Source organism: Equus asinus, chromosome 1 (assembly GCF_041296235.1).
Source record: "Equus asinus isolate D_3611 breed Donkey chromosome 1, EquAss-T2T_v2, whole genome shotgun sequence".
In the NCBI taxonomy this organism is placed as follows: domain Eukaryota; kingdom Metazoa; phylum Chordata; class Mammalia; order Perissodactyla; family Equidae; genus Equus; species Equus asinus.
In genome coordinates this window covers 30,164,586-30,175,714 of record NC_091790.1, presented here as the reverse complement: position 1 = coordinate 30,175,714, position 11,129 = coordinate 30,164,586, and the positions used below count along the sequence as shown (strand labels likewise).

The 11,129-nt window shown below is 43.6% G+C and overlaps 1 protein-coding gene across 1 annotated transcript; it reads right to left on the bottom strand.

The window, feature by feature from the left end:
• Positions 1-283: 283 nt before the first annotated feature.
• Positions 284-9,924, bottom strand: SOD2 (superoxide dismutase 2). Its single transcript, XM_014858346.3, has 5 exons — positions 9,563-9,924; positions 9,003-9,205; positions 5,399-5,515; positions 3,647-3,826; positions 284-1,425 (listed from the first exon to the last, which is right to left on the bottom strand). The coding sequence occupies exons 1-5, from the start codon at positions 9,583-9,585 to the stop codon at positions 1,280-1,282; spliced, it is 669 nt and encodes a 222-aa protein (XP_014713832.1). The 5' UTR covers positions 9,586-9,924; the 3' UTR covers positions 284-1,279.
• Between the last annotated feature and the right edge of the window lie 1,205 nt (positions 9,925-11,129).

Genomic DNA, 11,129 nt, shown 5'->3' with positions numbered 1-11,129 from the left:
TTATATATATTCCAATAGAAGGGCAAACCCATCTGGATTGCTCACCACAGCATTATTGTAGTAAATAACCATTAGAAACAAATGAGATATTTGGTAATAGAGTTGTAAGGTAAATTAGGAAATGTCCAATTGACAAAATAGTACGCAGTCATTCAAGACAAAGAGGAAGACGATGAAATATGGGAAATGCACGACCATGTTAAGCCAAATACAGAAAGAACCTGTGACCTGTAAACAGCTTCACCCGCAAAAAAGAAACAGGAACACAACCTGACATGCTGAGTCACTGTATTGAGGGTATGGTTTTCCCTTTATTGAAAAAACTCAATACAAAGCTTCTGTTGGGACTGTACATTTTTTAAAAGAAAAGCAAAACATCAAATGGGATACAATAACTCAAAAACAAGTGTTTAGAAATAAATGAGGGAGGCACCTCCCTCCATTCTGAGGGAGGCACGCGGCTGACCTCATCTGGAAACCACTTGTCTCTACCCACGAAGGCAGCACCTGACCAAGCGCCCGGCCAGAACCATCTGTGACCTCCTCCCTTCATGGACTTTATCAGCTTGGCCCTAATTTGTCCATTTTGAGAAGTTAGACAATACACATTTCTAGGTTTGAGGACAACATTTCACATCAAGTCTTTGTGTTTCTCCCTAGCCAAAAATTCAGATGCACGACTATTTCTTTCTCATTATAAAGCAATTCTCAATTAGCAATCAAGTAATATTTTTTAAAAAGACAAAATGGTGATTACCCAGTGTTACATGTGACCATAAACAATTAAAGACCATTGGGTGACACCGCCAGAAGCAAAACTACATGGAGGATTACTTACAAAAAGAGCAATTTTCAATAGAAAACTATTCCCCTTGGGAAATAAATTTAATATTTTGTTCTTAAACAACTGGGGCAAAAGACTAGATTTCCTACAACAGAATGGGATGAGAAAGGCTTCCACAGACCCCTAACAGCATAGGAATGGGATACTTTTGATGGTTTTATGATGACAATTTAACCCTCCTAGCCATTCTAGCTCTCTGAAGGAAACGTTCAGTGAAAAGACCGAATCATACAAAGCATTTAATATTTTCAAACAGTTGCCCAATAACAAAATTGTAAAACAGGAAATTATTCATAGCATTACGTTTATCAAATATCTGAATAAGCCACATTCAGAAATGCTATCCTAGAGCAGCTTACTGGTATACTGTGGTACTTCGAGCTACTACAAAAATAGTTGGAAATTGCTTAATGCACTCGGTGTAACGATAATGCTTTACTTTTTGCAAGCCATGTATCTCTCAGATACATTCTCCCAGTTGATCACATTCCAAATGGCTTTCAGATAATCAGGCCTGACATTTTTATACTGAAGGTAATAAGCGTGCTCCCACACGTCAATCCCCAGCAGGGGAATAAGACCTATTGGAAAGAATGGGAAAAAAAAGCAAAACACTATGAATTTCCATCTAAAACACTGCAGCTTCTCAATTTAAACTTCATCCTATGCATACAAAATTATCCTTTACAACATTCGCATCCATTTTCAGTTTCTTATATAAATAGGAAAACGGCCTAAGACTAAGTATTCCTATAAAAAGATTTTAAACTTTACTCTTTGGAAGAAAATGTGATGAATAGTAAAAATAATTAAAGTAGACTTGGGAAAATCAATTAACTACAGTATTTGAATAGATGTTCTTAAGACACCAACAGATGCACCCAACAGACAATTCTCAGTGGTCCTCAGTGGGGGTCTTACAAGGTATGTTATGTTTGTGGGGGCTGTTGAGGACCTCCCAGGACCTGAGCATCCAGAGGTGTTTATGAGAAACCTGCTCTGCTCCCCAAGGCTAACGTTAGTCTTAAAGAATAGAACGCATTTAATGAGACACTAGCAGAAAGGATAAATTAACAAAGAAAACTAAATAGGACTAAAGAAAAAGATACACTGCTTCCAGAAATTAAACAGTATAAATGAAGACTTAGCTGTATCTTTAAAACATTCATTTAGGGCCAGCCCAGTGGCATAGCAGTTAATTTTGCACACTCCATTTTGGCAGCCCGGAGTGCATGGGTTCAGATCCTGGGTGTGTACCTACACACTACTCATCAAGCCATGCAGCGGTGGCATCCCACATACAAAATAGAGGAAGACTGGCACAGATGTTAGCTCAGGGACAATCTTCCTCAAGCAAAAGGAGGAAAATTGGCAACAGATGTTAGGTCAGAGCCAATCTTCCTCACCAAAAAAAATAAACAAAATTTAACAAATAAATAAAATTTTAAAAACACACTCATTTAGAAAAAGTCTCAAACTAAATCATAGCTCTTCTCTAAGAAAACAATTCTCAACCAGTACAGCTTGATCAGTTGTGAGGTATGCCACTAATAACTTAGTATTAATAATTAAGGTAATGAAATTTATCAAAGTTTTTTCCCATAAAGAAATTGCCATGACTTTTACTTATTTTCATTCCAAGGGGCTTTCTTCAAGTGGGAGGGAAGGAGGGGTAGCTGGGATTCACCTAGAAATCACAGCCTTTCCAGGCAGGCACCTTCACGGCCACACGTGACTCTACAGCAGGCAGGGCTCACAAATCTTTCGTGGCTTTTACAAATTCTGTGGCATCTCACTTTCCCAAAAGAGCTGTTTAGATTCTGGCAAAATCTGAGCACATCCAGGGAAGTGGGTCTCATAACCCAGTCTCCTGACGTGTGTAGGGGGAGAAAAAGTGGCTGAGAACTGCTGTGGTTTGATGTCAAGGCGTCACCGTGGGCTCGTGACATGAAAGACCAAAGTTGAAGCTAACCTCTGGATGACTTAGGACTCTGCTTCCTAAAGAGCTTCTAATGCAATCTGGCTCCACATCAAGAAGGATTTGGTGAGCCCAGGCTGGAGCTTCTAAGCCAAGCATTTTCATATACCAAAACCCCCAGAAAAGCAGCCGTCTGGAACTCTAGTTCCAGACTGATGACGAGCGCCCAGCAGAGGGGACAAGAGACTCGGGGCTGAAGTCAGCCTCGGTTCACACGTCTTTTCCTCCCTCTCGTTTATCTAATTTTAGTGCGCATAATTATGTAAGCCGGTAGGAACTCTGTCAGATAAAGCAGAGTTTATGTTTAAAACATTTTTTGGTTAATGTGTCTGTAAAATTACACGTGCTTATTTTGGATAAGATTTACACTTCAAAATATCAAGGACTTTTAAAGCATTTTCTGCTTGCACAAGACTTGAGCATCGTCTGTTAAGATTTGCTCAAATTAGTACATACTCAAGATAGGTTTAAATGCCGCTAGTTTTTCTTATTTCAAGTTAAATGCTTTCTTTTTTTTTTTTAAGGAAGGTTAGCCCTGAGCTAACATCTGCTGTCAATGCTCCTCTTTTTTTTTTGGCTGAGGAACACTGGCCCTGAGCTAACATCCATGCCCATCTTCCTCTACTTTATATGTGGGATGCCTACCACAGCATGGCTTGCTGAGCAGTGCCGTGTCCGCACCCGGAATCCAAACCAATGAACCGTGGGCCACCAAAGCGGAACTTGAGAACTTAACCACTGCGCCACCAGGCCAGTCCCTCAAGTTAAATGCTTTCTAGTGAACATCTCTCCCAAATGAACATGTGACAATGTTCAAATCTCACCTGTTGTTCCCTGCAGGGGATCCTGGTTAGGACAGGCAACAATCTGGAGGCGTCCCTGGTCCTTATTGAAACCAAGCCAACCCCAACCCGAGCCTTGGACACCAGCCGATACAGCGGTCAACTTCTCTTTAAATTTGTCGAAGGAACCAAAGTCACGTTTGATGGCGTCCAGCAATTCCCCTATTTAAAAAAAAAAAAAAAACAAAAAAACCCACAAATAAATAGATTACAATTATTACAATAGAATATGTTATTACATATTTAAATATGCTTGTCATACGGCCCAAAATACAACTAGATAACGTCATATAGAAGACACAGCATAACCCAGCGAGACTACGTAACACCGTGTTACGTCGTGTCATAAGGTCTCACAGTTTTAATTCACACGTTTGTCACTGAAGCGTGCCACAGGGATTTCTTCACTCACTGGGCTATCAAGAAAGAAATAATATTTTAGCTTTCTTTTTCCCTCAATAGAGAATTTACTTTGACTTCTACCTTATCTCTTCTGTCTCAATTTGGGAGTAAAATGTTATGGCTGTTATTTGATTTTTCTCGAAGGCAGCCTACATCTTTCCTACCTCAATTATATCATTTTTAAAAGAGCGATTTCTCTTCTATTACTAAACTAAGGGGACACTGTAACAGATGAGCCCTTTTATTCTGTAGCAATATAGAATACAATTCTAGATCGAGCACATCAACTAGGCCAAAAATATTACTTCTCTGATTCTACCGGCTTAAGGTAATCCTCTATTAAAGGCAGAAATAATGGAATAAAGTGAGACAGATAACATAAAACGGCAGAGAGTACCAAAACCTGCGGGCTGAACGTGGGGGTATGTGAGATTCCGGTAACTCACAAAACCTCAAAACTATTAAGCCTTGGTCTGAAGACCTAACTCAGAAAAAATAAAATGTCCAGTTTCCCACACTGACTCCCCCATTCATCTTTTTATCCTCCAAATGAAACCGCTTATTTCAGTGCATAAGATGCCTTCTCTAACATGATTAAAAACAAACAAAAAACAAAACACAGAAACGTAATATACCCGCCAGAAGCCCAGAGACAAGAGAGGGGAGCTATATTTAAGCCCCATATCTTCCCGGGCTGAGGAGGATAATTAAAGCCGCCTGGGCCACCACACGCCACACAGGAAGTCAAGTAAACAAGGACAGTGAGCAAGCCCATCGGCTCTGCACCCCCTCATCACCTGCACTTGTCCTGGAAAACCTAATTTTCTGGGACTACTGACTTCTTATCAGTTAGGAAACAGTAAAATAATAGTAGTAAAATAATGGCAAATGGCATTATTCCGAGCACCTCACATATAATAACATTTCATTCTCAAAACAGCCCTATTATTACCCAGGAGCACAAAGATGAAGAAGGTAAGACACAGAACGGTTAAGGACCTCACCTTAGGTCCCAGAGCTAGTAAGGGAAAGCTCGTCCTTCCTGAACCCTGAGTTCCCCAGGCTTTCGCTAACGTACAGTACAATTCAACCAAAAAGAGACACCGTACATGATATTATGTGTATGTGAGTATAAAATCTGATGTTATAACTCCCTGAATGTATTATCCATTCTTACGTATATCCCTTTAAAAGTTAGAATTTTGCTGGACTCCTTGTTACGAAAAATACGCCATTATGAGACCTCAGGGAGAATTAAGGCAACTTAAGAAAATCAACATTCGTTCCTATGGTGCCCAAAATGCCGCCAAGCTTGCACCAATATATACCAACCTTTGGGCTCTCCCCCGCCATTGGGGCTCAGGTTTGTCCAGAAAATGGTATGATTGATATGGCCTCCACCATTGAACTTGAGTGCAGGCTGCAGAGCAATCTGAGCTGTCACGTCCCCTGAAATATTAAAATGCAAACACATTTTTCTAAATTCTTACTTTTTCAACCATTTTATACACTACTTTTTTCTTTGTAAAGTGTCAGATAATTGGATCAGCTTATCGGTAACATCCTATTGATCCTAAAATTCCACAACTTAAAGCTTCTACAAAAAAACACCTTCCCAAAACTATTTGTCCCATGGGTTTTTAGTTCAATTCAGAATGTGCTCAACCACCAGTGAGAGGCCCAGCCCAGGGGGCAAAGCTGGTAGAAAATTCACTCCTGAGCTTCAAAGAACTCAAGAGCTTTCTTGGATAGAAAAGATTTTAGCCAATGAAATAATAGAAAGAACAAAGCTAGGAAACAGTGCAATGCTAAAATGTAGGGTTCCATCCACAGACTATATGGAAAATTTTCAATTCTCATTTCTAGTTTTCACTAGATATTCACTAGGAATATTTCAATGCTACCTTAGCAAGAAACTGAACATAGTCAGAATGGAACTCCCGATGTTCACCCTGAAACTTACTCTTCCTATGGCCTTCCCCATCTCTGTAAGTGCCAACTGTTTGCTCAAGACATTTTTGATAACTTGGTCATTCTTTACTTCTTTCCTCTCACCCTCCATATCCTATCCACCAGCAAAGCCAGCTCTACCTGTAAAACGCATCCAGGATCCCAGCCCTACCTCCTCCCTCTGGTCCACACCAGCAGCATCCCCACCTGCATTCGAGCCTCCGCCTCTCACGGGTCTCCTGCTTCCATGTCTGTCCCCTACAGTCTCTTCTCAACACAGTGGCCAGAGGGCTCCTCTAGACGCCAAGGTGATCACGGCCCTCCTCTAGTCAAACCCTGCAAAGGCTGCTCTTCTCTCTCAGCATGAACCCCAAGTCCTTGCAATGCACGTCAGCTGACCCTCCGCACGTCCTCGCTGGCCCAGCTCCAGCCACAACGGCCTCCCCGCACTGACATGAGAAGCTCCACGTGCTCCCAGCTTAGGGCTCCCACTGACTCCTGTTGCCTGTGCTGGAATGCTCTTCCTGGAGACAGCCTCACGCTTCATTCCCCCACTTCTCCTTCCAGTCTCTACTGAAACATCAACCTCATCAGTGAGGCCTCCTCTAACCACAATATAAAATAGGAAATTCCCCGCCAGCCCCTCCAGACCACTTCCCCTACTTTGTTGTTCTCGATAGGACTTACAACCCCCGGCATACTACATATTTACTTGTTCATCTGTCTCCCCACTGGAATGAAAGTTCCAGGGATGACAAGGACTTCTGTGCATGCTGTATCCCCAGGGCCCAATATATTGCCTCATATGTAACAGGCACTCAATAAATGTCTGTTGATTGACTAGATAATTGAATACATTGAACGTAGTTTCTAAGGGAAAAAAATTAATTCCCTGGTACCTATATTCAAAAAAAAAGTTATGTTTGAAGAATTTTTTTCTACCTTGCTAAACAAGCAGGGAAAGAAAAATTTTTTCTATGCTTTCAAGAAGCTACAAATTAACCGAACTCTTAGGAAAAATGGGAAATCTCTTGTTCAATAAACACTGAGTGCTTATTATTCACAAGATACAAGAGGCAAAGTAAAGAACACAAAGAACCACTGAGAACTCTGCTCTTAGGGAGCTTAAAGATAGAAAAAGTTCGCTACTTATGTTCATATGTAAGAAATCTCGCTTTCTGAAGCTACCAGGCCAAACCTCCAGTTGTTTAGCAATTCAGAAAGAAGGAGAGAACCTAGTGATATCTGAATACACAGATAATCTTTTTTTTTTGTTTCTTAGGGTTTTTTTTTTTTATGGGTGAGGAAAATTGGCCCTAAGCTAACATCTGTTGCCAATCTTCCTCTTTTTTCTGTTTTTTTTCCCTCCCCAAAGCCCCAGTACATAGTTGTATATCCTAGTTGTACGTCCTTCTAGTTCTTCTGTGTGGGACGCTGCCATAGCATGGCTTGAGGAGCGGTGCTAGGACTGCACCCAGGATCCAAACCAGAGAAACCCGGGCCGCCAAAGTGGAGCACGCGAATTTAACCACTACGCCATCGGGCCAGCCCCACACAGACAATCTTTGAGAGTTTTTTTCTGATGCCAACTTTTTGTTGTTTACAAAATAATTTTCTTACAGATCAGTGTTCCCTTTATTAATTTTTCCTGAAGAGTCACCCTAAAAATAAATGTAGGTTTTATATTGCTTTTTAATAAATCAACAGTAACAAATTTTTCGAATGGGAAAGAAATATGCTTACTGAGAAACAGTTTAATGATCTCCAAGTTCACTTAATCATTTTTAAATTTTAATAGAAATTTGGGGGCTTAATATCTGCTTTGAAGAACTTTCCTGAAGTTCAACATTTTCTTTGGTTTCACCTGTTTTTTTCCTCTGTTAAATGCAATAAAAGTTAAATATTTTTGTTTGATGTTACTCACTTGTGATGAGATTAATGTTATTTTACTTACATTCCTCTTTTCTCCCAAATTCTCAAACACAAAAACTTAACTCTTCAATAATTTTTAAAATATAATTTTTTAAATAAAAGAAACCTATGCAGGGACTTACTAATTTACAGGCAATATGGTATAATATCATGTAAAGCTTTTTTTCCAGTGGTTTTCACTAAACAAGTGCAGCTTTGATTGCGCAAGAAGCAGACTAACATTAAGCTGTCTTTAAAATATTGACAGACAGATTCACGGGTGCCAGACGTCACGTAGGAAACACTTTCACAACGGGCCTATTCCCCAGCCTCTCATTACCACAGGCTTCCTGGATTTATTTCCTAAATCATCAAAACTTTTCCCGTATTTGAGGGAACTGATTGCACAAGCAAATCTTCCAGAATGTTGTAACTTCCACTTCTTTTTGTTGAGCCAATTACCTCATAAACAATCGGGCTGAAATACTACACTTTTCCACTAGATGCCCCCAGTCAACAAGATGTCACTGTCTTGAAATTTACACAACAAATTTCACAGGACTGCCACTCCAAAGTATTTTTCAAATACATTTTTTTTACCTGTGTAGCTTATTAAGCCATACATGCAGTTGGAAACACGACTGTTAATTATTTTCCTCGTGCAAACTACTGATTAACTAATAGTTGAAAAGTGTAATACTATTTTGTATAGAGACATTCTATACAAAATCATAGAATTCCCTATCACAATAGGGAAATATTCCCATTATAATATTCCCATACACACCCCCGGACACAAAACACACAATGTCCACAGCTACTGCTTTTGTCAACTATGCTGTTAAAAAAAAAAAGTAACTCCACATTGTATTATAATATTGAATTCTAAGTAAATACAAGCTCGTTTCAGTTTCCCACAAATTGGATATTTTCATTGCAAGTTTGGGCCCATAAGTCAACAAGAACAGGTGAAGTGGTTCTATTGACTAGCGAGGCATTCCCTTAAGGGGACACGCCCCGCTGTCATGACTCCCAGTTTAGCCAGGTTCTCAAAGCCAGGCAGCCGGGCACCTACCCTTGGCCAGCGCCTCCTGGTACTTCTCCTCGGTGACGTTCAGGTTGTTCACATAGGCCGCGTGGTGCTTGCTGTGGTGCAGCTGCATGATCTGGGCGTTGATGTAGGGCTCCAGAGCGCCATAATCATACTGCAAGTCGGGGAGGCTGTGCTTCTGCCGGGACCCCAGAGACCCCAGAGCTGGCACCAGCTTCCTGCTCGTGCTGGAAGAGAGAGCGTGCACAGACCGATTCGACCGCGCGCACCTGTCTACGCAGACGAGGCTGCGGAAGAACCAGCGCAGCGGACCTTTCCGGATCGTTGGCTCCTTCACGTTCTTTGAAGCATTCAATCAACGCGGCCGCCCTGCGCCCCCGCCGCACCTGGACGCGCTCAGCGGACACCTGCCGGCAGGCCGGGCCGCCCGCCGCGTCCCCGCGCCCCCAGCCCCGGAGAGGCTGAGCGGGGAAGGAGTGCGGGGACGATGGAGGCAGCTGCGGCCGCGAAGCCGGCCCCGGCCCGCCGCCCGCCGCCCGCGCCCCTTCGTCCTTGGGGCCGTGACCGCGTCCCCGGCGCCTCACCTGCACGCCGCCCGGCACAACATGGTGACCGTCCAGATGGCAAAGCACCTCGGAGATCGCACCGCACACACGGCCCGCGGCGGACGCGCGTCCCGGCCGCTCTTCAAGGGCACCACCAGCCCCGCGGCTCCGCCCCCTGAGCTCGCCGCTACCACCCCGGGGGGCGCGGGGCCCTGGGCTCAGGGGACGCGAGAAGAGGGGATCCGGCCGGCCACCTTCTCCAGTGGGTCGCGGGACCCGCGACGCTCACCTGCCGTGCTTCGGGGCGTGTCGCCAAAGGGAAGGCCGCCTTCCCCCCCCCCCCCCCGTCCCCCGGGTGAGATGGTACGGTCCGCGGCCCCGCCCCGCAGCAGCACCGCCCCACGGAGCCCGGGGGCAGGTCCTGGAGGAGGGGGCGGGGCTGGGTCGGCGCCCGGGTGCGTCCCCGCCCCTCCCCTCCGGGCCGTGTTTGGGCAGCCACGGGGCTGGCAACGTCTCCAGGGGAAAGGCTGTTGTTTCCCTGAGCGGCCTTGGCGCGCCCCGCGGGCTGCTGAGGTCCTTCGGAAGGTGGGTCTTGGGCGCTGGTAAGATGTGGGGCCGGTGCCCCTCTAACCGCTGCCCAGAGTGACCTTTCTTTCCCAGTGAACTGACCTTGGGACCTCTGGCAGGCCGGAGCCAGGTCAAGGGCGGCCTGATGATAGCGGTTACTGAACACCTACGATGTGCCACCAGGGACTGCGCTGCAGGGTTTACACGCATTTATCTTTATTTCACCCCTAGGGTCCCTATCGTTGACTCCAGGCGACAGTTAACGAGCTCACTGAGGTGAAGAAGTTTGCCCTGGTAACACAGTTAATAAGTGAAAGAGTCAGGATTAGAACCCAAAGTTCATACTTTTTTTTTTTTAATTATTTTATTGAGGTCATGTTGGCTTAGAACACGGTGTAAATTTCGGGTGTACCTTATTATGTTTCAGCTTTTGTGTAGCCTGCATTGTATTCACCACCAATAGTCTAGCTTTTATCTGTCACCATAGTATGTGCCCCTTTACCCCTTTCACCCTCCCCCCACCCCCTTCCCCTCTGGTAACCACTAATCTGTTCTCTTTATCCATGTGTTTGTTTATCTTCCACATATGAGTTAAATAATACAGCGTTTGCCCTTCTCTGTCTGACTTATTTCACTTAGCATAATACCCTCAAGGTCCGTCCACCTTGTTGCAAATGGTGGGATTTTGTCCTTTTTTATGGCTGAGTAGTATTCCATTGTGTATATATATCACATCTTCTTTGTCCATTCCCCACTTGACGGGCACTTGAGTTGCTTCCAAGTCTTGGCTATTGTGAATAATACTGCAATAAACATAGGGATGCATTTATCTTTTTGAATTAGTGATTTCGTGTTCTTTGGATAAATATCCAGTAGTGGAATAGCTGGATCCTGTGGTATTTCTATTTTTAATTTTTGGGGAAATCTCCATACTGCTTTCCATAGTGGCTGCACCATTTTGCATTCCCACCAGCAGTGTATGAGGGTTCCTTTTTCTCCACATCCTCTCCAACATTTGTTATTTCTTGTCTTGTTAATT